Source organism: Calidris pugnax, unplaced genomic scaffold (assembly GCF_001431845.1).
Source record: "Calidris pugnax isolate Ruff unplaced genomic scaffold, ASM143184v1 scaffold94, whole genome shotgun sequence".
Lineage (NCBI taxonomy): Eukaryota > Metazoa > Chordata > Aves > Charadriiformes > Scolopacidae > Calidris > Calidris pugnax.
In genome coordinates, this window is record NW_015090822.1 from 1,792,504 (window position 1) to 1,820,199 (window position 27,696).

Below are 27,696 nucleotides of genomic sequence, written 5' to 3' on the forward strand. Positions count from 1 at the left end.
CAGCAGCTCCTGGGGGCACTCTCAGGAGAGCCTGCACCGAGAAACGCAGCGTTAAACAAAAGATCAAAGTTCTTACTTTTTTGTGCCTTCAAGAAAGTTTACTCCGTGTTCTAATCCACAAGCTGCTCCTGAATCTTCACGGAACTTTGCACTCAGCCTTGTCCAACACGGATTTCTTTCAGGTCGCTACGCAGTGAGAGCCATGAAGCAAATGGAGCCACAAGTAAAACAAGCACTGCAGAATCTACCAAAATCTGTAAGTTTTTGTTTCAGCTGTAGCATCCTTTTATTCAGAAGTTTGCTCGGTGGAATAACCACAGGCTGTTGCCTCTGTGTAGCATTGCTGTATTTGCTTCTACTACTAAGAAGAATTTTGTCAGTAAGAGCAATTAATAGCAGCAGTTCTGGTGGTGGTTGGCTAAGAGAGAACTTGTTAAGTGCTCATTTAAATAATGATACTCAGCTTCACCTGAATTTCTTCCTACAGCTGCAGAAGCAGCCTCAGCACTCTGATGAACTAAAAGCTCAGCAGCTGCTAAAGCAATAATGGGTTGTTTTAACTGATAAACTTACAAATGAGCCTTTTTTTTAACTAACTTGTTGTCTCTTTCAGGCCTTCAGTGGTTACTACAGAGGTGGATTTGAGCCCAAAATGACTAAACGAGAAGCAGCTTTAATACTAGGAGTGAGGTAAAAGGGAATCTGTGACGCGGGGAAGGTAAAAGGGAGGTTACAGCGTTACCTGGTTTGAGAAGGAGACGATTCTCGGTGCTTGAGGCTCTCCTGTGCCCCCAGTCCCTTGGGAATGTCACTGTCAGCCTTCCAGCACTTTCTGTACTTGTTTGGGATGTTTTGCTGCACACTAAACTCTGGCTGGAATTTTTACATCTGCAAAGCCCTGGCAGGTTCCAAAGTCAAGTCCAGGTCCTGGTGAATTTGCTGTTTTCAGGGAGCCTGGGGGTGACTGGGTGCGGGGAGCGGGGCTGAGTTGGTTGCTCTTAAATAAATGAAGAGCAAATTGTACTTTATCCTTTTCCTCCAGCCGTTAGGAAGCTGTGTGACAACTGTTTGGTTTCACTGTGTGAGTGCTGTGGGGCTTGGGGAAACCTTACAGACCTTCTCCGGGACTTAGATGCTACACATCAGTAACAGGAAAAGAAAAACACCCAAGAGCCCAAGAGTGCAGGGACAGACACTTAAGGCACCCCTGAAAGATCTGGGGGACTTTAAAAGGTTCCCTAAAGTCAGTTTTTCTCTCTCTCTTTCAAAGCCCTACAGCCAACAGGAGTAAAATTAGAGAAGCTCACAGACGCATCATGCTTCTGAACCATCCAGATAAAGGTAAGTGAATGAAGTCACACTGATTAATCAAATACCCATTTTTAACACAGATTAAGAGCACTGTGCCCGGAAGAAGTGACTGACGTATGACTACTTCGGCTCCTAAAAAAAAAACCCCAGAAAACTGAAAACAAGTTTTAGGGTGCCTTAATCCTTTTGGAAGAGAGGATGTGGTTTGTTTGTGAACACCTTTCAGCCCCAGCTCGTGTGGGTTCCTGGGCTGCTCTGGCTTTGCCAGCAACGGCACAGAAAGGAACTATTTTTTCACTGAAAGGGTTCTCAGGCATTGGAATGGGCTGCCCAGGGAGGTGGTTGAGGCACCATCCCTGGAGGTGTTCAAAAGACGGGTTGATGTAGTGCTGGGAGGTCTGGTTTAGTGATGGTGATGCTTCTTGTTTGTTGTGTGGGTGTCTATTTTTGTCAGTTAGGTTGACGGTTGGACAAGATGATCTTTGAGGTCCCTTCCAACCTAGAAGATTCTGTGATTCTGTGATCTGCCTCACCTGATGTCACACGAGGTTCTCCTCTCTCTTCTAGGCGGTTCTCCCTACGTAGCGGCCAAAATCAACGAGGCTAAAGATTTGCTGGAAGACCAAGCTAAAAAATGAACGAGAAAATCAGAGGGTTTGTCCACACAAATGATTGTTTTTTTTTCATAAATGGCTTAAGAAAAGTTCTAATGTTGGTCTTTGACTAAATATAAATGAAGCTGGAACTGCGGATCCAGGGAGGTGCTTCCCTCCTCACGTCTTAGTTGCTTTTTGGGGAAATACGTGAGGGAATGAGGCTTTGAGTTTGTCGTGTGTTTTTTTTCTCCAAGCTGTTCTTCATTAAGCAGCAAAATCTGCCACTTCAAACTATTTCCAGTGCAGAAAGGGTGGATGTGGGAGATGCATGTTACCAGATACAGGTTGACTTAACGCTGTTACCTGACTTTTTGTTGAAGTAGCTGCGTTTGAAGCTTGTGCTGCTGTTCCTTCAGGTGCCAAAGCCATGAACGTGTCAGGGGAGGGGGTGGGAAAGGCAAAAAGGACTTATTTGAGGGGAAGAACTGGGGGGGGTTCTGTGGTTGTCTCTGACTGAAGAAATAAAGAATAGGAAACGAAGTGCTCAGTTGTCTTTGCCTTGTGAGAAACAAGGTTGGTAGCTTTCAATTTTCAATGGATTTTATAGCATTTAATAAATTCCAAATTTGTGATGCCAGTACTGTAGTTTTATACGTTCTCTGAACAGTAGGGAGTTAGAATTCACCTTGTGAGGTCTGCATTTATGGTGATGAGGAAGCAGGAGCCCCTTACCCAGGCTCCTGCCGACGCCTGTGCTGGATTTGTCGTGGTGTCTCTCACCTGAGTCCTGTCAGGCTCTCTGTGTGTTTACAGACTTAAACACAGCTTTCCCTCCCATTTTTAAGTTTTTCCCCACTCTTGTAGCTGCCCTGTCAGCTGAGGTGCTTGCACAGGCCTCAGTGTCCCTGTGGAGAGTCAGGGAGTGTCCACACTCGAGTCGCCTTCCATCTGCCCTTCTCCTCGGAGGAAGCTGATGGTGCTGGGGCCGATGGGGCAGCAGCTGGAGTCACAGCTGGGTCCTGGCCCTGCTTTTGTCCTTACTCACCTCTGAGCAGCCAGGTAGGGCAGATTTCTTTCTTTAAAGTCAGCTTCAGCACCAGCTGTGACTTCTTAGAGCATCTCCTCGCTCCCCACACCCGGCTCTTCTGCTCCTGAAAACACGTGTCAGTGGGTTACGCTTCACCTTCTCCATCAAGAACTACACTCCTCTCTAGGTCACTCAGATCAGGTGATTCTCTGAAAAAAGCAGCCTGGTTTAGACTCCTTAATTGATGTTCTACATCCTCACAGCTCCTGAGAAAACTCTGAGGGAGGAGCTAAAGGCTGGAGCTGCCTTGCAGGGAGCTTCAGTTCTTCCCACCAACAGCCTGGAAACCTTCGAGTCCAGAAGAATTTACATTTCTGATAGAAACAGTCAACAGATGGAAGATCAAAGTTTATTTTCTTTTACTACCAGCATACAAAAAAAACATATTGCACATCAAACAACCAAAACAAAAATAAAAATACTCTACTAAGGACTAACATATGTAGTTTATACAGAATAAACTTCTGGAAATTGATCTTTTTCAGTAGTTCAGGTTATGTCTTAATGGACATGACTAATTCAGCTTAGTGTTACCTAAAGCTATGTTTGATTTTTAAATACTGTACAGTTTAATAAATAAACCAAACAAAGCCTCAATGTAGAACAGTCACTGCCAATGTCACCCAGAATCCCTGCAGATTATGAGAATTTAACAAATGTATTCCAGTGGTCTGCAGATTTTTTTTTTCCTCTACATACAGCATTTAAAAAACATGTATTAAAACAGACCAGTTTCCAGACTAAACTAATGGAGAAATTACATTTCAGTGCAAAATATTTTAGACTGCATTTCTTTCTAGTATTCCTCAGGTGAAGAAGTGGTTGCATATTATTAAAAATGTAACAAAAGCAGCTAATGCTTTCATAAAGAGTATTATGTTAGGGATCCCCCTCACATCTTTGCCATATTTTGAAAACAAAATAACATTTCCTATAGCCAGCAATTTTGTTTTATTTAAATGTTACATATACTATCTCAAGGCACATCTGATGATATATTTATAACACAGTAGGTGTCAAAGTATGTTTAACATATGATTTCTTCAGGATCCCTCCCCTTTCTGTATTCCAAAATGGAGGAACTGAAAGTGCGGTGTCAAGACTGGCGATCCATATTCTATCTTTGGCAAGCTTATACAAGCACTATTTTAAATGTAATGTAAAAGAACTGTAAACTAGAACTTCAGTTTATGAAACACCGTTCAGCACCGCTTCTTCCTGGGTCTTTCCCTCCTCCTGAACGGTGACTTTCTTCTCCTCAGGACTGTGCTGTACTTTAGAAGGCTCATCCCCAGAAGTGGTGGCAGGACCATTCACTGCCTTTTCGGAAGGGCTGTTCTCATCGATCGCATCTTTTGCCTTGTGAAAACAAAACCAGGATCATGTAAGACATCTGTAACGCGTGACCCAGTTCCCTCCAGCTCCCACGGCAGCTTTCCAACAGGGAACACCTCTGGGTCTGTGGGGGCTACAGCCTCCTGTCACCCCAAGGAGACACATCACAGTAACCCCCACCAGCACAGCCCCCGCCCCACACCCAACATCATGGTTCTCAATTCTGGGGGTGCTACAGCCTCCTGTCACCCAGAGGAGACACATCACAGTAACCCCCACCAGCACAGCCCCCCCCCACACCCAACATCATGGTTCTCAATTCCCACTTTTTTAAGCCAAAGAAGTAGCTGCCAGAAGAGCTTTACACCCCTTTCGAATTAGATTGTTAATCATAAGCAATGGATTTTGCCTCATTTTGCTAAGCTCAGCTGTAACTTGTGGCAGTGAGTTCAATGTCACTGTAGAAAGAATTCTGCTTTATTTGGCTCTGAATATTTTGTTTTATGACAGGTAATGCCATCGATGCTTTAATGAGACCACATCTCAGATCTGCAGTCTCTGCACCAGCAGTTCTTTCTAAAGCAGCTTGTCTGAGTCACTAAATGTGCGACTTGGGATCCTCTATTAATGAACTATTTTAAGGATTAGTTCTCTAGACCCATCCATTTTTATGGAATGCCACCGTAGCAAGTGTAGTATTTTAAAATGCCTAAAGACTTCAGCTGAGCATTACACAGGTCACTGAACGCTGCAGTGACACTGAGTCAATGTCACTTCCATTCACTCTGGGCCAGTTTTGCTTTGAATTATTTATTCTTGAACTGAAACGCATTTGTGGTCAGGTAAGGGTGATCTGAACAAAGCACTGCTTTGCTGTTCTGCTGCAAGGGAAGAATAAAAAGGAAACATATTTAAAAAAAAAAATAAGTCATCTTACCGTTTCTTTCTTGGTTTTGGCTAATGTCTCCTTCGGAGGGTTTCTCTGTCTACTCTGAGATTCAGCTCGTGATATATAATCAGCTACGGTTACTGCGCAAGGGAAAAAACCAGAGTGACGCTCAGAAGGCACCAGGAACTTCCTACAGCTGCTCTGAACCAGTTGCACTAAACTGGGAGCCACCTCACCACAGGCCTTTACAGGTACCAGCTACACGGCAAGGACCAGCTGCTCTCTGCTGCTCAATACCATCTGCACTAAACTGGGTGGGAACTTGACAATCTGAAGGTGGAATCTTAAAGGGTAATAAAAGAGTAATTTTGGTCCAATTGTGGATGTTACTGGAAAATAAGGGTGTTGTGTACTGGGTTTGAAGAGATCAGACTGGAGGCTCACTGGGCAGTGAAGGATTTTGCACAAATAAAAAGAAGCAGGTTAAAACATGAGAAGAACTGGGAGGATGGGAGTGTGGGGTCACCATAAAGCGGGATTCAAATCTCTGTTACCTCATGGAGTGATTGGCAGGAGATTTTGCCTCCTCCTGGAACTGAAACTGCACCCCCTCGTTAATTGGCTCATGGCTGGCGGGTTAATTGCCATGTGTGCAGACCCCAGAGGGGCTCAGGAGCCACTGGTGCGGGCCCTTATTGGGTGCTGGATGGGAGGGTCCTGAGCTCTCCTTTTCCTACCCCCTCAGCACACGCTCTCGGGGCCCGGTCCTGCCTCATCCCACCCTCCAACCCGCACCAGGAGTCACTTCTACCCTTCAAACACACAGGGCTACACCTTTCAGTGCACATTCCTGTCTGTGATGAGCTACAGCACATTAGAGCTGGTGAGTGTTATCTGCTGAGCAGCACAGCTGTGGTCAGGGCATCGAGCATCCAGGTGAACCAGGACAGGGACCCTGACCAGGGATGGGACATATGGGGCAGGAACCTTCTCTTAGGGGAACTGGATTCCTACAACTGGCTCCAAGGGAGTTTCTGCACAAGAAGAATTATTGCTTGAAAAATGAGGTTTTGTGCCTGGCTCCTCCAATGGGAAGGTGAAGCAAGTTTTATGCACAAAGCTTAAGGCACCAATTCTTAATAACTAATAGTGATGTGAATCCACTAATACAAGGGACTGAAATACCTTGTGAGCATTGGGGGGGGGTAGTTCCTTCTGTCCCAATTTCACTCACTCTATCTTAGGGGAACTGGATTCCTACAACTGGCTCCAAGGGAGTTTCTGCACAAGAAGAATTATTGCTTGAAAAATGAGGTTTTGTGCCTGGCTCCTCCAATGGGAAGGTGAAGCAAGTTTTATGCACAAAGCTTAAGGCACCAATTCTTAATAACTAATAGTGATGTGAATCCACTAATACAAGGGACTGAAATACCTTGTGAGCATTGGGGTGGGAGGGGAGGCAGTTCCTTCTGTCCCAATTTCACTCACTCTACACTTACAATTATTTATGCAGAGATTAAATTGAGTGTTTTTCACAGACAGTCTAACCAACTACTCTTACTCTTGTATTTAAAAATATTTTATTATGCAAACTGAAACCGGGGTCTTCAACAAAGACATTAACGGAAAAAAACTGAGTTGGGAAATTTTTTGTTCTTGGAATACTTCGATTTAAAAGAAAAATATCATAGCTTTTGTAGAGATGACTAACACCTCCCTATGTCACTGGCTTAGAAGGAAGGTTCTTAGAAGGAAAAGCTGAAATCCATTTTTGCTTTTTCTGCCTCTCTAGAAACTCCCATCACTGTCACCAAACTGGGCTGCTGGGAAGCGACGGGTTACTTGGGGTTTGGGGTTTTTAGGGGCACAGGGCGCTTGGGTTTTTTCTCTTCCCCCAAGTTTTAATTAGTGTTAATGACACAATTTTTGCTGTTTAATCAAATGCTGTATGAGGATATGAGGAAGGCAAATATGGGTGAAATGTTGAGCCTGTCAGTCTGGAAGCCCCTGTCTTCCTGCCTGACCCCAGGTATGTATAAAACAAGGCGTTATATTAAAAAAAAATAAAAAAATCAGGTAGTTCACCTTAAACATCTCAAGTGTTAGTATGGGTTACTTGGGGTTTGGAGTTTTTAGGGGCACAGGGCTTTTGGGTTTTTTCTATTCCCCCAAGTTTTAATTAGTGTTAATGACACAATTTTTGCTGTTTAATCAAATGCTGTATGAGGATATGAGGAAGGCAAATATGGGTGAAATGTTGAGCCTGCCAATCTGGAAGCCCCTGTCTTCCTGCCTGACCCCAGGTATGTATAAAACAAGGCGTTATATTAAAAAAAAATAAAAAAATCAGGTAGTTCACCTTAAACATCTCAAGTGTTAGTAGACACAAAGGAAATGCAACAAGCCACAACACCAAACCACGGGGAACATGCAGCTTCAGTTCAATTCCTCCTCCTTCCCCCCCCTGATTATTTGTGGGCGACTCAGAAACACCGAGGGAAGGCGGGGGCAGCGGTTTGGCCGGGGCAGGGGACGGGCAGCTCCCGGTGATGCCAGCACGGGGACCCTGGCACCCCACGGGGATGGGGGGCAGCGTGTGGGGCAGCCCATGGGGATGGGGGGCAGCGCATGGGGCGGGAGGGCGCGGATGCAGGTGAGCGGGGACCTCGGGGTCTGTCCCCAGGCAGCTCCGCTGGACTCAGCAGCGCTCGGGCTGTTGACTTCAGCGAGAGCCCCAGGGGAAGCACAACTCGTACAGTCCAAGCAAAAAGTTAGACTTGATAAATTAGTTTCATTAGGCAGATTAAGAACTTTTAGAAGTTCTCCTAGTAGGAAAAAAAAAAAAAAAAGAAAAAAAAAGCCTTTCGTCTTTAACTAGTAGTCTGATTAGTTATTGAGTAACCTCTGTATATTATGCAGCTCTATGGAAACAGCAGACACAACATTCTCTCATGCTTTTGCCCTGGGGTTCCCCACAGCTCCACTGGAATTACCTGGCTGTCTATCTTCTGCCTGACCCCTGAAGCGACGCCTGCGGCTACGATTGCGTCGCTGGGGTTTTTTGTCACTATCATCTGCAATTGCAAAGTTTACCATGAACTATTTCTGACGATAAAATAAGTTAAAGTAAATAAATCAATCAATTCTTCAACAGTTTCAGCAAGGGGCACATTAACATTGCTTCTGTTAGAGAGACCGGCGGAAAAATAAACAGAACTTTGTCCTCAAAGCACCCACAGTAAGGCCAGAGCTAGATGTTACCTTTTTGCTCTTGGCTCATTAAGACATTTAGGCATATGCTTAATGACCTCAGATTTCATTTATTAAATAAGTAACCATATGTCAAATTTTAGCCACAGAACCCATGAAAGAAGAGTGGTTTTCCCACATTATTAAACAGATTATATTCTTGTCCCGGGGAGCATCAAGAGAGTTTACCAAGAGAAAGTACTTAAGCAGAAGCTGGGTAGAGACAAATTAACAGCTTCTTAAGTAGCTTTCCCACACCGGGCCCGGGGTTACCCGGGAGAGCAGGATGCTGCTGACAGTGCTGTCTGTAAGAGAACAGCAGCACGAGGGGGAACGACACGTCTTTGGTGTCTCCATCAGACAGTTTTTACAGAAGAGGCCCACGAAAACACAACTGACACTCAATAAAGAGGAGGACTCCTGGCAGAGCCACAGAGGGAGCCTCTCTTTAACCTCGAACACAACAACGACTCCGCACTGACACAAATGAACAAGCCTTTCACTACACTTACAGGGACAACAGGGTTTTTTTTCTTGGCTTGCTGTGGGCCTCTCCCCCAGGCGTTACATACCTAACCCGTTCTCGTTAACAGAAGCTGTGTCAGACTCTGTCATTCCGTCCATAAGAACGGCGTCTTCGTCAGTCCTCCTCCGGCGGGACCTCCTGCGCCGGTTACTGCTGTGGTGAGACTCGCTGGCGTCCGTGTCCACCGTCTGGTCCGACTCCGTGTTGTCCAGCAGGCTGTAGGGGTTGCTGTCCGGATCCTTAAGCACTAAACACACAAAAAGCTTCCATTTAAGACACCGTAATGACACGTAACTTCATTTCCAGGCTGACTTAAAGCTGCGTTTTGAAAGCTTCACGATACAAAGCAACCTTAGGGAACGGTGTAAAATGCACAACTACGGGATTTTTGGTTTCAGGCTGACTCTAATCCAGCAGAGGGTGTTCTGAGGCACCACCACGGGCACCTGCATTATTCCATGGCAAAAGTTTCCATGGTGACAGCTAGAGAACTCTCTCTCAGAACTGCTAAATATCTAAACCACACCTTTCGCTTCACAGCAGCGCCGTGCTTTCGAGAATATTCAAGTGTTAGGAACCAGCACAGTCAAATTCTGATAAAACATAAGAATTTCCATGCTAGGACTTCTTCTTATTCTGTACCTAAACACAAGCTTAACTCAAAGTCAACCACAGGAAAGATGTTTTATGAACACTGATAACATCATTAGTGTGCATATAGTAGAGGAAGGAAAATAAACAGAATCACAGAATCGTAGTGGTTGGAAGGGACCTCAGAGATCGAGTCCAACCAACACACAAAAAAAAAAAAAACCAAAAAAAACACCACACCAACAAAACAACCGCAAACCAACCCCCACCACCTAAACACACAACAACAACCACCAAACCAAAAACCATCACCCACCCACACAGCACCCCACCACAAACCAGTAATCTTGGGCACTAGAGCATGCCCTGAAGAACCATGTCTACATGTTTCTTAAATACCTCCAGGGATGGTGACTCCACCACCTCCCTGGGCAGCCCATTCCAATGCTGGATAACCCTTTCAGTAAAGAAATGTTTCCTAATATCCAACCTGAGAAAACAGAAATCTAACACCACAGTGTATGACAACAAACCGTCCCCCAACTCTACTGAAATCCCACCGCATTAAGGTTATAACGTTAGAATGCAGTGGTTTTAAATAAAGAAAACTGCCAGGAACAAGAACTGAATTCCAAAACCATCTGGTACCAGAGCTAATGGACGACTTGCCACCACGAGGTCCCCCGCGCCCACGGCCTCCGGACACACTGCGGCCCCGGCCCCCGGGACGTCGTCTGTTGTCACGTTGGTGTCTGCTCTCTCTGTCGTCTTCTCCTGCCAAGGACCAGTCGCTAAGTTCATCTTTCCTCTCAGATTCTGTTTCAGAGGGGTTAGAGAGCTCAGAGTTTGTACCTTGTATGAGAGGGGAAAGAAAATTGGAAACGAGTGTGAAATTTGGCATCGTAGTCACTGAAGTCTTATGGCTGGTTATATATATGATATATATAAGTAGTAAATAAATTTATTAATACATATTTCTAGAAATAGATAAATGTAGATATGATTTTATATAAAATATACGTACATATAAAATAGAGACAGAGCAGAAATTACCTAGGTTTCTAAGATTCTCAACCCCAGCTTGTTTGCAATCACCTGCGAGGGGCTCGTATACGTACATATAAAATACAGACAGAGCAGAAACTACCTACATTTCTAAAGATTCTCAACCTCAGCTTGTTTGCAATCACCTGCGAGGGGCTCGCAGACACCACCGATACCGTACGGCCACGATAAAGGAAGGGCTAAGCAGAGCTTCCCCTCTTTGTGCACACACTGCAGGCATTTGCTGCAGTTTCCAGGCAACTTCTCTGAAATTCCCAAGGACAACTTTGCCACCACACCACTGATGGCTGTTGCTAAGCAACAGTTCGGGCTGTTGAAACACTGCTTGAACCATTTAACTGTTTACATTAAATAGCATCCATAATATCCCACTGTCTCTAAGCTAACTGAACCCACACAGCTTTTTACTACTTAAAAATCCCACAGCTCTTTACTGTAAGCATCCAGCACCTCCTTCTGGAATAAAGATATTTAGACCCAATTGGCTCTAACGTGCAACACTTGCTGTTTGGAGAGGGGGAAAATAAATTTTCCAAATGAAAGTCTGTGGGTAAATAAAGAAACTGAACAACCTTCATTATACTTTAGTCAAACAATTCATTGAGAGATTGCAAAAAACAACGTTGCAAACATGAACACCATCACCAGAATCAACCCGACCAGCACAGCAGGATCCTGGAAGCTGGATCAGAGTCTCTCACTGTGTCTTAAACTAATCCTGTTAGTTCCGACCAAATTAAAACAAACAAACAGAACAGGATTTTGTGCTGTCTCCATGTAAAATTATTTTCCTTTACTTATCAAATATACAGGATTTTGTGCTGTCTCCACGTAAAATTATTTTCCTTTACTTATCAAATATACATTCACAAGCTGGCCATGATCATGGACAAGCATTTATTTTTTCTCCTCCTCAATCAGAACAGATAATGCAAGGTTCAGGTATTTTTTTTTTTCCACGTGCGTCTCCTGAAGATTATCTGCAGCTCTTTCCCTTTCCCAGCTTTCTACGATACAACTGCTACTGTTGAAGGACAGGATCTCACCAGTTTGCTCATTTTTTCAATTTAAAACTTAACTTCAACAAGAACATCAATCTGATGAGGTGTTTTGAGCTATGTAGAAAATAAAATGGCAATTCTAAATTTCCAACCTTACCTTTGCTGAACACAAGGAAACCCAGAGACAGCTCTGGATGCAGAATTACACGGAGACACTGAAGGGAACTCACCGTAGCCAGAGGTGTAGTTGGGGCCCCTGCGGCCTCTCCCTCTCCCGCTGTAGGACCTGGAGCCTTGCACGGAGGAGAGGGTGCTCTCGTCAGTGGTGTAACCCTTCTCCTTCTCAGGGGCTCGAGCAGAAGAAGGTCTGAAACCCATCCCGATCTGACGCAGCTGCTCATCAATCTGCAGCCTTTCCAGTCTTAGTTGTTCTACCTCCTACAGAAAAGGAAACAAAAGAAATCGCTGATAAAGAAATGTTCTTTCCTATTGTCCATCCAGTCGCCTTAAAAACTAACATTCCTGTGAGGGAGCTGGCACCACCTTGGAGGTGACTGCAAGTAACACAATTCACCTCTGGGTTCTGCACTCTCTGAGTTCTGGAAGAAACAGAAAATCCTTCTGTGAAATTCCCAAGCTGAAAGACTGTTTTTAAGACTGCTATTACCTTTCTTAACTGCTCTTTTCTAGTCAAACTACAGGTTTTCTAGTCAATTTTTTTTCTTTAAAAAGCAAACTGACAAATGAGCACGATTCAAATTCATTCATTATTTCTGTTAACACCACAGCTCCATACAAAGCCAACAATCTAAATGGGTAGTATTTTTAATAGTACATAGCATTAATGTGACACTATTCCAAATTCCATCCCATCCTAACAGAGCATTAACCTCAGAACAACCCAACACTAACACAGACCAAAAAGAAAGTTGTGTGTTACTTCTCAAAAGTCAGTTAAAAAGCATTCCTCACAGTCCAGTCCTCCCAGCACCACCAGTGCTGAGTGACCATGGTGAGGATTTAGAGGCTTCCAGAAACCTCTGGGCACTGGGTGGATTGAAGGCACTGAACTTCAAACCCCAATATACAGAGGAACAGCTTGTCAACTGTAAATCCCACCAAAGTTGTTGCTCAGAAATACTGTTACTTCAACCAAAGCCTCATCTAGAGATTGTTTCTTGTGCAACACACTTACCTTTAGATAGGCGATGTGATATTCTAAGAGAACTTGGACATTCCCAATGCTTTCTTTAGTACCAACAAATACAAAGGGTACCATTCCCTACAGAAACAGAAGGGCAAATCTTATTTTCAGGAAGAAGGTTATCATCAAAACAATGCTTTCTGTCTGAATTATACAAAAATCTGTTCAAATTACAAAAGTGAACTAAACCAGCCCAGACGGTAAGCAGATCCTGGGCTGCAGAGATGCAGCAGGAATAACTCGGGCTGGAGTGAGGGACCCACGACTGCCCAGCTTCCCCAGGGACCTCTTCTGGCAGTTGAAGAAGATTTTTTCTTATGGCCTTATATATTTTAAATATGTGAACACTATTAACACTACCAATCCCAAATCAGTTACACAGCTGAAGCACATATAGCAGAAAGATTAAAAAAAAAAATAAGTCTTGCTCCGCAGCAAGAAACCTTTTCTTGAATTGTTTCATATAAAATTTACCACAAGACGCCAGTCTAAAAAAAACCTTAAAGATTGCACTCGACATCCACAGGAAAGTCATAAAACTGGCTTTATTAAATAATCCACAAGGATCTATCCTGGAAAACCACCCAAATCCTTGACATACGGATTTGTAAGAGGGACATCCCCACCGTTAGAGCTTGGCCACGAAAAATTGCTGCCCAGGCCACGAGGGCTGCATTTATAAACTCTGTAAGGATGCAGAGCCAACTGTCATCCCGCTCTGATGCCCCTGAAATCCTCACTGTCTGCATATATTGTCCTACATATTCTTTGTTAAAAGATTCAAGATGATTGGGTTTGAAAAGCAAAGCCTAATCATAGGAAAAAAGAATAAAGTACTTACATCTTCACGGGGCAGTTTATTTTCATTATCTCCTTCAATTCTCACCCTGACGACTCCAGACTTGTCTACAATCTCCTGAATCACTTTTCCATTTTTTCCAATAACTTTTCCTTCAGAGGGCAAGAATGGTTAATTTTGCACCCGTGTGCAAAATATTTTAATGGGTTTCTTGATATTTTAAGTCATGTATAACATACTTGTAACAAACACCTGACTCTCTTCTACCGTTCACTTTGTTTCCAAGTTTTCTCCTACTTCATAGAAGTACAAAAAATACCCCAAAGCAAAGCACGGAAGAGAGGTGAAAACTTCCAAAATAAACTATATACATGCGTAGAATGACAAGCATTGAAGAAGATCATGACTTCTGAATGATGAATTATTTCTTCTTCTTCATGAATTACTTAGATGACACAATAATACGCAAGCCCTGAGCCCAAACCTTAAGAGGTTAAAGAACAGTTTTTCATCTCATTTTTGGATAATCCAAAGTGCTGCTGAGTGAGGGACAGCACCTGCCCTCCAGATCCGAGACTGCCAAGCAGGGATTTATCCTGCAGCTCAGCACCCTCCAACCACCACCTCCAACCGACCTGAACCCAGGAGGAAGCAACACCATGAGAGCTGTCCTGTGCCATTCCTGCAACTCAACTGCAGTATTTCCACATTTGATTCTGGAATTTAGTTTCAGCACTTCTAAATAGTCAATTTAGGTTTTTTTACTAGAATCTAAGCTTCAAATACTACCATTAAATTAGACAGTGCAAGTCCATAATCAAACCTTTTTAAGTGTTAAAATCCTGACAAAGTATTATTCAACAATAATGTACGTAATTTCCTATTCATCCCCTGGTACATATAGTTTTGAAATATTAATCACTTTCTACTTAAATGAAGAAATCAAATATTGTAGTGGCATCTAAATCTCCTTTGCAGAGTCATGCTCATGAGGCTCCCTTTCCCCAAGTTGCCAAGTTTTAGCAGTTATTACATACCAACGAGATTTCTGGGAACTTGAATAAAATCCTCCACAAATTCCAAGTAACTTCTAGCCTTTTTTACCGCATCAGCAGTCTGAAAATGAATTAAAGAAAAAACAGTTTATTTGTGAGTGTACTATGTTAAAAATAAAACCTTGTAGCAACAGCTGCAAGCCTTCCAAATATCGAAATGATTTAAAAAAAAAGAGAATGGAGACAAGATTAATCTAGTTTTGAACTAAAAAAATGATTTTAAAAAAAAAAGAGAACGGAGACAAGATTAATCTAGTTTTGAACTAAACGTTAAAGATAAATAATTGAGTAAAATGCCCAGAAACAGAATTCAGTAGCAAAGCAAAGCATCAGCAATGAAAAAAAACCAACTTTTCTGATGCCATTTGAAGGCATTTTAAAATATTATCTGTAACTTACAACATGTTAAAGAAAAATAATTGAGTAAAATGCGCAGAAACAGAATTCAGTAGCAAAGCGAAGCACCAGCAATGAAAAAAACAACTTTTCTGATGCCATTTTAAGACATTTTAAAATATTATCTGTAACTTACAACAAATGAACCCTGGACATAAGGTATTTTTCAGCTGTATCTTGAAGAAGTTTCTGGTAGACATTAATTGGGAAAAAACCAACTATACTCGTTTTCCTCCAAAATCAAGATACAGTTTTCAAATCTAGAATCCACTCATAAAAAAGTCAATATAATAAATTATCACAAAGATTCCGTACTGAAAAGAAATAAATTCCTAAGAGGTTGTACCAGCATCCATAGAAACTGCAGCTCACAGGAACACTACGTTAAAGGGAACTTTGGACCATGTACCTCATTTCACCTGACGTCGCAGTAGCTCTGTGGCTATCATCAGACACACGTGCCATAAAACTATAGTTTAATCTCTGCATTTTTCTCTAATCTCCTTTCAAAGCATGTACTTTTTCTCAAAAGAAACTGTGCTACCACTGATATAGTCAGAAACATAGATTTATTTTGCAATGTTAAACATGTAATACACTATACATATCCCAGAGGGCCACACGTGGAAAAATGGGGAAGGAGAAAATGAGTTTTAGACTTGTTTGTCTCTTGACTGTATCTAAAGATGATGCCACCTGATAAAGGTAACACATTTCCAAGGCTGGAGGTAAAGGTGTTGGGACACAGCCCACCAGTTTAGAACTGGTGATGGGTAGGAATTTTTCTGGTTTTGCCACAAAAATTCTTCAACTTCTGTTTCTCTCCTGCCTTGTGCTTGACAAGAAACTAAGCCTGAATTCCAAGCACCCTCAGTTCTCTTACAGCTTTATTACTGAATGATAGAAATTAACTGACAGTTAATTGAAGCTATAAAGATGCTGAAACAAGAAACAAAGCTTCAAATTAGCAACAGCAGAAGTGTGGAATTAAGGAAGGAGTATCAGCATCTAGTCAGTAATGACAGCTTTTGAGCAATTTTCATTTTACACTAACGCCTCAGCCCTTTCATCTGTCACGTTTTAGGCAACACATGAAATACAAGTACCACCAGCTCCTGCATCTTTCAGAGCAGGGAAGTCCTAGAAGAAGAATAAAAAAATATTATAAACCTCTATTTCTGGCTGAGGTCAAAATGCCAGCACAGGAAGCGTGCCCATTGCTACATCGCAACCCATAAAATCAAGACACATCCAGGTTACCTGAAGAGTCTTCAATATAAAGATTAAATGCAGAGTATTTTTCCAAACTCAGCATTATAGCTTTTGCAGCAGGAGAGTTCTAAATTAATGTCAAACAAGAACTGTATGGCTGTAGATTTTAGGGAAATGCCTTATCCTGGGCAGAGAAAGACAAAGTCCTCCTAAGTCATGCAGGGAAAAATGCTTTTTCCATTGTGATACAAGTCTTTTTTCAAGAAATAAAATAAAAGGTGCATCAGTCTCCCAGTTCTAACAGAACTGAGCTCATGAAAGCTCCAAAGGGGAAATGAGTTCTCTTGGTTTCTCCAAAGGGAAAACAAGAAGTAACAGTCTCCTGAGAAAGTCAAGACAGAACCTCGCTGTCCTTCAATCCCAAGGAATGATTATCATACAGTTCAGTATCTAAAAATAACAGTACAAAAGGCAAGAAGCTCAAGCATTAAGAATTGCACAAGAACTGAATGCAATTCACTTTTGCCAGTAATAAAGGTGTAAGAGAGGTTTTCCTGGTTCTGATTAGGCTCTCCCTCACTGGGGAAGCACAAGATTTCAAAAGCAGGGACAGTCCAAGCTCTGAAGTTCACAGTTCTGTGCTCTCCTTAACAAGGGAAAGGGTCCTGGAATCAAAGTGTCCTGGAGCAGACAAGTAAAAAGTACAAACAGCATCCCATATAGTTTAGCTTCCTTCTAATCATATAGACTTCCAGTATTACTAAAAAATCATCTCCCTGTTCCTTCCTGGCCCTGAACAACACTCAGCTTTTATTTCTATGCAAAACGTTAGCTGTGGGAGATCCTCAGACCCCAACTACAGTGTCAAGGACACTGAATCACAGCTCTACACCTCTCACAGCCTCAAACTGTCTGTCCGTGTGTTCAGCCACCAGGGCCTGGCCGCTCACCAGCTCCAGCTGAAAAAAGGCAAGAAGAGTAGACAAGTCTACCCAGATGCTGCAACCCTGGTCACGTGCAATAATTAGGTTGCCTGGCTTTTTTAGAAGCAGCTATCACTTCTAGGAAAGACAAGGCTGGATGTGTCCCGCGGCATTTTTATTCCAGGGGCATCTGGTATTTATAACCCTTGCTGTGCACGACTGTAAGAGGCTGGTGACAGTCCTAACCTTTCCACAAGTTTCAGCATCACACCATTCACATTAAAGAGACCGAAACTGGAATATACCAGACACTCTACTGCGTTTGAACTTGCCCAATTCTTCTTTATGAACTCAGAGATGTGATTTACTGCTAGTATTAGATCAAAGAAGGATCTGTTGTCACCCCAACACCCTGGAAGTGTTTAAAGCTTCCAAAAACAGGACACAGAACATCAGAGACAGAGAAGTTTGTCCTCCCCTCAGCAACATCAACTTCATCTGACCCTTGAATCACAACCAGCTTCTGCTCCTGACATGGAACGTAATTCAAGACCACAGATTACCTGAAACAGTAGAAAACCAAGGCTTTCTAGAAGCGTTAACAGCAGAGACTCAGGTTTTAGTGGCACCTGTAGTGTTGGCAACATGGGATAAAAACCCTCCAGAAATGTTCTACATGGCCTTGGTGACAGTGACAGCTTTGGCACAACTCTTCTGCCTCCTGAATGGATCACTGTTTTGGTCCAAAGACCATTTGGACCATTTGGTCCAAAGACATTTCAAGGCACTTGTGAGATTAGGAGCGCATCAGTTAGAGTCACACGAATGGGATTAATTTGGAGCAAACCAGCATTATTTTGCCAAAGCCAGCATTAAATTGCCAAAGTGAAAGGGCTCAAAGCAGCAGAGATACGCTTTAATAGATGTGGCTAGGTCAGAGAGGCAGGCACCACACAGGAATTGGAAAGAGGGGAAAACCAACAAGAAACAACAGAATACACAGAGTCTGAAGGAAAAAACTACTCAAGCATCTGTGATCAAGTAAAACAGCAGCAAATGATATCTCTCTGTTTGACTGCAGGATATCTATGTATGTGTGAACATGCATATAGAGACCTGGACTCCTCAGCTATTCCCACTTCTTAGTTCTGGGCACAGCTCTCACCGCTCTACAAGCAGACACAGAGTGAAATGCTCATCAGGTTCATACAGAGCTTCCCCCTTACCTCTCCATAGATTCTGAAAGTACCGGTATCCTCCTCAAGTTCAATGGCAGTAACCCCAGGAACCTTCCTGGCTTGCTGTATGTTACTGCCATGAGTTCCTATAGCAAGTCCCATTAAATCTTCTCTGACTACAAACTCCTCGTGAAACGCTGCAGCGAGCTGCTTCGTGCACTGAAGGGGAAACAAAATAAGAGTTGTCCACGTTCACTCATTGTAAAATACAGTTACATGCTCAGTTTCAAGTCACAAGAGTTACAAGTTACATCTTACTTCTAAGTGTTTTGTAGCTTCTTCGTTTCTTGACATGAGCATGAGTTTGGTGCGAATGCTGCGCAGATGCATGTCACTCAGTATGTTCACTCGCTTCACGGTCGCTTCGCTGGCAGACTATGGGAGGGAAGGAAAAGGATGTTTCACTTTTAGAGCAAAACAATATTAAAATGATAAATCAAGCATCTATTTAAATCGTGAACAGGATCTAAATTTTCAGCCCTTAACGGGCATTATTCTTCCTCAAAACAAAGCAAGAGGAATTCAGCACCACCTCTGCAAACCAATGACTTCGTTCTCACTCACAGCAGATCTTACACTAAGGATTTTGCTGCTGGATATACACAGGAACTCTTTCTCCTTGATGCTCCCCACAAAAATTAAATATCACTCTACTGTACACATACTTGTCACTGTCTGAATAGGAGAGCTAAGAGATAAGCAAGGAGAACAATTCTGGAGAGTGAGAGTGAGGTAATAATATTAAGTGAAGAGAAACCAAGGCTGGGAAAAGTCTATGTAATAAGAGAAATCTGGCACAGAAGAATTTAAGTGAGCAATCCCTTAGTGGGTAAGTTGAACTGGTGTAGTTCTTCACATGGAAACCCAGCTGTAGGTCACAGTGCCCAGTGAAATATAGTATGGGAGGAAAGCTACTGCTCCAGAGCAGAGTTAGATCAAGTTGGCTTTGATCCACCCGCACGGATCGGTGAAACTGCACTCAGTTGTGGGTGTCAAAAATCATGACAACAAAGAGACTGAAAGCCACTCTCTGCTTTAGGCTGAATGCAGCCAAGAACTGGTAGCCCCTCCAAAAGGCATGCCCCCAAAGATTAAATTTAAACACACCTACTTATATTAAAACTCTCACAATTTACACAGCTTGACAAGTTAAACCATTTCCCATACAGATACACAGCTGGCTGTACACTTGCCATAAGTAACACACTGAAAATCCAGGTGATGTTTACACTGAAACACTCACCAGTATTATTAGTTGAGCAGTCTCGGCGTGATAAAAAATTCGACATGCTCCCACAGCTTTCTTGAAATCTTTGTGTGCATTTTCATTAGCACACCTAAGGAGACAAAACGATTGTCATTTCAACAGATCGCATCAAAACAGGCCGTGTAATATGAAGAGAACCAAAAATGTTTCAGGAATTTATGGCAAAGACTGGTCAGAAACTGGAAAATTCCCATTCTCCTTAACTGGGTTCCAGTGTTTGTTTCCATCAGGGTTACCTGAGGCTCACGGTGGGGGCATCACCTCCACAAGCCCAAAGGAAGACATGCAGCTCCCACCTCAGAACCTGCTTTTTGTCCCCACACCAAAAGCCCACCAGGATCCCAGTCAGCAGCTTCTAAACCAGCTGCTGCAGCCACAGCCACCATTAAGGCTTTTCAGGGACCTGTAAATTGGTCTCTAAAATATAAGTGGGGTTCTTCCCCCCTCAAGCACAGTAAATGTCTTAATAAAGTGTGCAGAGCTACTCACGCATCTCTCAGATCTTCAGGAACATCCACTGTGCACTTGAAAAAGGTGTTCTTTTTGACAGTTTTATTCTGATTCACAGGTCGGAGTCGTTCGTAAGTGACAATTTCATTGTAAGTGGCATCACAAGCAGCATATTCAATGACATAAAACTAGGGAAGAGATTTTTTTTTTCAAATGGTAACTTCAGTAAGGAACACCAAAGACATAGTAACATTACCAGTATCACCAAGAAAGTACAAAATATGAATATATAGACTAAAACATAGATCTTGAGTTGATATAATGCTACCATTCTACACAGGTGAGGCTGGCCATATTTCAATACCCATCTGAGACCTCAGAGAAGTCAGGGCATCACATCAGCATAATTTCAGTTGCCCACAAAAGCATCTTCAATTGGTTTTTCTCCTGCCCATCCCTCTTCAAATACCTGTTTGACTATATTCCATCTCAAGTTCCAAAATTCAAAATATTTAGTGTAGCTCTAATTCTAAAAATACCTAACAGAGAAGCAAACACAACTCAGTTGTCACAGAAAGGTGTGCTCTGCAACAGTTAAAAAAAGGCAAATCCACTGATTCAACCACATCAGCATAACTTCAGTTCCCCACAAAAGCATCTTCAGTTGGTTTTTCTCTTGCCCATCCCTCTTCCAATACCTATTTGACTACAGTCCAGCTCAAGTTCCAAAATTCAAAATATTTAGTGTAGCTCTAATTCTAAAAAATACCTAATAGAGAAGCAAACACAACTCATTCTTCACAGAAAGATGTGCTCTGCAACAGTTAAAAAAGGCAAATCCACTGATTCAATGGGCAAACTCCCTGTGAATCACAGAAGACGAAAAGGAAAATACAAATCCAATTTGATACATGCTATCCCAAATTTAGGAAGTACCTAACAGAGAAGCAAACACAACTCAGTTGTCACAGAAAGGTGTGCTCTGCAACAGTTAAAAAAAGGCAAATCCACTGATTCAATGGGCAAACTCCCTGTGAATCACAGAAGTTGAAAAGGAAAATACAAATCCAATTTGATGCATGCTATCCCAAATTTAGGAAGGCAAGAGAATTAAGAAGATTTAATAGCTACCAATAATCTACTCCCACACTTCCACCCGACCCACGCAATTAACAAAGCAGCTTGTGTGCACAGCATCCCCCAGGCCTGGCTCTGTGATGGGGGTGCAGCCTTCTCCCCCTGCCCTTCCACCTCTGGGCAGCGCTTGCTCCTCTTCCTCCCTCTAAACTGCTACCTATTTTTGTCAACACACACAATTTACTCAAGCATCAAGAGAAAGTAAATCACTAAGGTCATGACATACTTTTCCACATGCTATTTTTTCATTTCTAGTTTTAAGTTTAGCTTCAATGCCAGCCTAATCATACAAAACTGCTTCGAAACATATGACAAACCAGATTTCAGTAGTAATAGTGGAAAATAAATACTAAACAGGCAACTAAGTTTAAGAGATCTACCACTAAATGCTTAAAAAAAATTAACTCCTGCAGTTAAAGATCATTTTGGTTATCAGAACAATCACAAAGCCATCATTAAATACAGGGGCTCTTTACGAATTTCACACTTGCTGTGAGGGAAAAATCTGAATATGGAACCATGTTAAAGACTGTACAAAGGAGCCAAAACCAAACCGTGTAGGGATTTTGGGGAGGACAATTCCATAAAGTAACTAATTTGACAATGCTTTATAAAAATACCAGACATCTAAGAATGAAAAACATGTATTTTTTTTTAAATAAGCAACATAGCAAGGTAACTGACAATAGAATTCCAAATTTCTATCATTTATGTTGGTTTGTCTCCTTTTCTTAACAAGCTGTTCATCCACAAGGACCGGGACACAGAATCTTCCTTTGATAACAGTTTGCCACCACCTTCCCTCACAGAGCTCAACAGCAGTTACTATTTGTTGACAATTTTTAAACAGTATCAGAAATTAAACTTTTTTTTTTCCCCCCTCAGCCCTGTTTCCTTCAGTTTTAGGAATCTAATACAGTAGAAACATCAAAACAGAGGACTCTTCCTACTATGAAGTTAAATTATTTTGCTGCCATTTCACAAAAATCAAGGTTTAATGAGCCTGTATCAGACACTGCCACAGCTCCATATGCCCAAGGGGCTGAAATCTACAAGTTACTTTGCAGCTGCAACTCCAACAGTCAATGTAAAATACCAATCTGACACATGTAAAAGCAAACCAACCCCTGTCTTTCCACAAAGCAGAAATACAAACCCAAAAAAGCAGGTTTGACAAATGTAAAAGCAAACCAACCACTGTCTTTCCACAAAGCAGAAATACATACCCAAAAAAGCAGCCACAGCAGCATACATGGATACCTACAGCCTGCTAAATCTATGGACTCTCACAAGTGAAATACGCTGCTTTATTTCCTATTTAGCACCAAGCCATGGTTTTGTGTTTGTAGTACTTTATTCAGTTTTTCCATAGCAAAGACCTTTCATATTTACTGTATTTAACGTAAGAGCATTAAATGAGTAGCTTTTAAAATAATTTACCTCTCCTTTCATCATTCGAACTTTTGCCAGCCACCAGCCACAAGGTTCTTGGTCATTTGCTCTAGAATAAACCTGAAAATCAAAGTGGTAAGAAACACTGAAAACCCATACAGACATCATTTGCTTGTCTACATGTATAACGAAGAAAGAACATCCCAACTTTTCTAATTTTCATTAAAATGGCAGAGTTATTCTACACTAGTTTTAGTATAAATTATGTAGGCATGTGCTTCTTGTACAAGTTTTTATTATTTTGCACTATGAAGACAGTGAACAGATTTCCTTTGCAGACTTCGCTGATAATTAAACAAATTAACAAATGCTACTGAGATAACGCAAGATCAGATACAGAACAGGTGACTTTTGAAACTTTCATTTCCCTCATCTCCTGTTAGTTTCATTTACTCCTTACATACTTCTGACAGGCGGAGTCAGTCCTAAACAAGAAGTTTTGCAATAGCAGAGAGGCAGAAAAGAAACCTTTAAATTTAACCTCTCACAAAGCCAACAAACAACGTGCATTTCAAATAAAATAAAGAGAAAACCCCAGCACCTGTAGTACACTGCTGCTTAGATTACTAGTCCAAAACCACAAAGCTATAATAAAGAAACTCATTACTTCAATTTTCAGGATAAATAAAACACAGAAGTTAAACTAACTACTAAATTACTAGAGATATTACAATGACCTGGGAACAGAACATGCAACTTTTAATTTCCTGGTTTAATACATCATTTCTGATCAACAATGTTTCTCCGTAAAACAGTGCAATTCATACAATTTCCTACCAGATCGTGTCAGGTATTTTATCCGGGTTAATACCATTGGTATTGGAAGAGCTTTGTTACAGCTTCACTTCAAGTTACATTCCAGAATAAAAGAATGAAAGTTACCTAAGTTTTTTTTGTGTTTTTTTTTTTTAATTATGAAACATTCTCAGTTATTTTAAAATTTAGATTTTGAGAAAGTTCCATTGGTAGCTCTGTGAAAAAACTGAAGTCTCACAGCTTCACTGACAGCCTAATAAATCCATTCCTACAGACACGCTCTGTTTTCAAACTTCACTTTGTTACAGCCACCATCAGTGCCCTGCGCAGACACTCAGTGATGTGTCAGGACAGTTCATCAGGATAAACTCACCTCCACTTCATCTCCTTCACCAATTTCTTTCTTGATATCAGGGGGTGGTGGTAATCTGACTTCATTAAAGGGTACCTGGCGCTCTGGTTGCCAACTGGAAGTTGAAGAGACATTACACATTATTTCTAGAATTTTCCCGTTGCTTTCTTAGTTTTATTTTTAGAACTCTGAGTTTAGTTAAAACTCACTCTTTCCACATAATTAAGTCTGTTTCTTCATTGTTAGAAAGCAAACGAAGAAAATAGTCCCATCAAGACAAAAATAATTTCTTGCTCAAGTTGGAAGGTATTTTTGGCCATAAAATGCTCCTTAAATCTCATTCTGTGTCTGAGAAACGGTGAAGGGGGCTGACAAAAATCACTTGCAATTCAATTGCCCTTGTTGCAACTACAGTGGTCCCTAAACTCGGGATTTGGGCTTTTCCTTCCCCTCCCCACCTTTGTGAAGTTATTACTCTCACAGATGCAAAGGCAGATAGTGAGACGTGGGGACAAAATGCATTCCCTGAATTATAGATTTTATTAAACTTCAGTTTAGAAATGGTACGAGCATAATAATCACAACTGAACAACAGAATCAAAAATGTTGCCAACAAGTGAACTGCTTAGACTTGTCCTGAGAATCTCAACCGTGCCTTCTAGTCAAAGAATCTAACAAATGGAAGCTTCCACAAAGTTGTAAGTTGCACAAAACCAGATGCTGTGATTGAAGAGACTCTGTACCTCCAATAAAATCCACCTGAAGCTGCAGTAGGTTAATTTTGGTTCCACCTCTCACCATCTAAAGGAAATCCATCCACTAGAAACAGATGGGCCAATAACGACTTACCCCTGTTAGACTCAAGATGTTTTGGTATTTTTTAATAAATCAGTGGAATGAGCAATCTGTGCACTGCACTGTTTTAGAATATGAGGAGTCAAAGTTTTGATGGCAAAAAATCCAAAATTGGAGCATCTCATTGATGAAATGCAAAACGACGCTTTAAGAAATGACTTGTGACTGGCTACAAATTGCTTACCAAGAGGATCTGACAGAACTGATACCTAATAATCAGCAGGATTATCCCAAATATCTGGCACAAACTACAAAAAAGGGAGGTGCTTGCTTCTTACAAGAGAGGATTCTTTCTTTCAATACGGCTGCTTCAGGCTCCATTGGGCCTGTAGGAAATTGCACCTCAAGATCCAATTTTCTGTCTTACGCTGTAATAAAAGTTTCCAGTTCCTGAAGCTTCTGTGTTCATTCTCTGCCTCGTCTCCAGAAAATGGCTCTTGAAAGAATCAAGGGTACCTTCCTAGAGCCCAGTTACTGCTGTGGCCACAAACCCAGTCTGTGCTGGTACAGCAGCTGCAGGAACCTTACCATAGCTGTAGATAAGGACTGGTTAACAAGAGCAGAAAAGGCAAACAGACAATTTGGACTGCCCTTAGTGAGGCAGATTCGTTTCCTAATTGGTGCTGATCACTATCACAGCAGAATGATGCCTTCAGGAGAGGACTACTTTGCCAACTTCAGCTCTACGAAAGCCCGGATGAATTTAACAGAGTAAAAAGGGCAATAATTTATCAGATTTACATCACAGAATGATTTGGCTAGAACTGTATACACACTTCCTGATAAGACCTATTTTTGGTCAATAAAAACGCTCGCCATATGTTGTAGCCCATCCTTTTTGGAACAGGACCACTGCTGCTGCCAGACTTCCTGTAAAACCCAGGGATGACACGGATACAAAACACGAGGAAGGCGTTTGCCAACAATTAGACCCCTGCTGAGAACCACAGGCACTTCCTTCAGCTGACTGTGAAGCTTTGAGGGCCAAGAGCCTCCTACCTTAAAGAATTAAGTGATATTGATGTTGAATATGAAACTGAGGATTTGTCACATCTCCTCAGATCATGGATAGCGTGAAGGACCCAATTTGTTTTTTCTGTTTGTTGCCATGGATTGGGACCACGAAGGACCCAATTTGTTTTTTCTGTTTGTTGAGCTTTGGGGTGGGGGTATGAAAACCCAGAAGGCATTAACAACCCCCACAGCCACCTCAGTAAGCGTTAGTACAAATTATGGTTGCCACCTCATCTTTCTGTTTTTCATAAAAGAAGGGCTAGAAAACACAGGTTAGAAAGAAACAAGGACTGGACTTTGCAGGGTAAACCATAATATTACTTCTTCCCACCCCCTAGGATTTATTTTTACACACATGTATATACATACACACATATAAATATACACACATGTATGTACACACTCCCCCAAGGATTGTATTTCAGGGTTATAAAACACTGTTTATAAACACACACTTGCACAGTCCCTACTATTACCTTTATTACCCAGCAATCTTTCCTGAAGAAAGGCCCACAGACTAATCTACAGGTTGGTGCTGGCAGAGCTTAGTAACAATTTTCCCACCAAAAGCTGACATGTTTTTAGGATCTCCACCTAACAGCTGCAAGGGAAGCAGGAAAGAGGCTGTAGCTCCCAGAGTATTTTAAATTAGCCCCGGGATCTCCCAGGTAATCCAGGGTGTTATCAGTCTGAACACTGAACAGGTATTCATTTGTGCTTTACCATCCCATAGATTAGCTTTGACTTGCCACTACAAGTCCCTAGTAGTCCTGCTATGTTTATATACTAAACGAAGAGGGCTTCATGGATAAGTAGTTCTCCAGATTTACTCACAGATTTGCACTCTTTCCCACTAAATATATTTGGGTCTTTAGACTGTATGCGTATATATTTTCATTTATTTAATAGTTAAAACGAAAAACTGAACACCATCAGGATACTTCTATCTATTTCTCCCTGGCTGAGAACATGGATCAGAATAGACATATAGAGAACTGCTTATTTTATTGAAGTACTTTGGCATTTTCCATCTTTTTCTGCTTTAGTGTAAGAGTATCAGGCCTCCACCACCTCTTATTATTTTAATTAAATGTGACTGTTCCATCTATGGGCATTACTAAAGGTACCCAAAAATGTAAGGGACTCTGTAGTTATGAGCTGAATTCTGATGCAGCAATTCAAGGAGGCAGATCATGGAGATGGTGAACAGAAGAGTGAGCCTTCTAGAACAGCACCTTTCTAATGAAATCTACTTCCTCTAACATCAAAACAAACAAAGATCAACGCCAAAAGCATCAACCCAAAATAACAACCTAATACTCAAATGACTATGTTTAAAAAGAAAATACTTACTTGTTTTCAAATACAACTGTGAGGGAGTCCTCATGAACATCTTTGATAAATCCCTACAACAGAAACATTTTTGTTGTCAGAATGCATGTGAAACCAAAAGAAGGCAGCAGTTTCAACACCGACAGCAGAGCCCCACTGAAACCAGGGCTCCAATTAGCAAAGTCCCACGACACGATCCCACCGATCCCACCGCTGGCACGAGGTTGTTGATACTCTCAGCTGAGAAACACAGACACAGGGATTGTTTCAAACAACTGCTCAAATCACACCAGCACATTTACAACTGAAAACTCGCTCTCACAGTTTATTATTTTATTTACAGGTTCATACCACTGCTTTACAGGAACAAAAGGAGAGAGAGGCAGGCCCAGGGCAATCAGTACCACTCACAATACAACGTGAAACAGCTGCACATGGCACTGTTTGCTTTAGAGGTGTTCTTCTCAACACAAAATTGTCCTCCACAGTGATATGACAGCAAGTTTGGATAAAATTTGGCAATACAGGCTGCAACCAAGCTAGTTATAGTATCATCATACCAAAGTATGAGGCCAAATATCTGTAGCACCTCACAGCAAAACAA

The 27,696-nt window shown here is 41.8% G+C and overlaps 2 protein-coding genes across 4 annotated transcripts in view; one reads left to right on the forward strand and one right to left on the reverse strand.

The window, feature by feature from the left end:
• Nucleotides 1-2,544, forward strand: part of DNAJC19 (DnaJ heat shock protein family (Hsp40) member C19) — a 3,183-nt gene extending 639 nt beyond the window's left edge. The window contains exons 3-6 of the mRNA XM_014939866.1: nt 183-256; nt 614-690; nt 1,271-1,341; nt 1,879-2,544. Of these exons, the coding sequence (XP_014795352.1) occupies nt 183-256; nt 614-690; nt 1,271-1,341; nt 1,879-1,949 (293 nt within the window). The 3' untranslated portion in view covers nt 1,950-2,544. The remainder of the gene's footprint in view (nt 1-182; nt 257-613; nt 691-1,270; nt 1,342-1,878) is intronic.
• A 785-nt stretch (nt 2,545-3,329) lies between these two features.
• On the reverse strand, nt 3,330-27,263 carry FXR1 (fragile X mental retardation, autosomal homolog 1). 3 transcript variants are annotated; one of them, XM_014939862.1, is made up of 16 exons: nt 27,114-27,263; nt 23,913-24,006; nt 22,772-22,843; nt 20,234-20,382; nt 19,721-19,814; nt 18,736-18,852; nt 18,466-18,636; nt 14,691-14,769; nt 13,696-13,805; nt 12,846-12,932; nt 11,881-12,088; nt 10,233-10,436; nt 9,040-9,240; nt 8,212-8,292; nt 5,267-5,358; nt 3,330-4,353 (listed from the first exon to the last, which is right to left on the reverse strand). In XM_014939862.1, the coding sequence occupies exons 3-16, from the start codon at nt 22,784-22,786 to the stop codon at nt 4,183-4,185; spliced, it is 1,779 nt and encodes a 592-aa protein (XP_014795348.1). In that variant the 5' UTR covers nt 22,787-22,843; nt 23,913-24,006; nt 27,114-27,263; the 3' UTR covers nt 3,330-4,182. The 3 variants fall into 3 exon arrangements, with proteins under 3 accessions (XP_014795348.1, XP_014795349.1, XP_014795351.1); XM_014939863.1 differs by lacking the exon at nt 27,114-27,263 and adding an exon at nt 26,237-26,279; XM_014939865.1 differs by lacking the exon at nt 8,212-8,292 and having other exon boundaries at nt 27,114-27,262.
• Nucleotides 27,264-27,696: the final 433 nt, after the last annotated feature.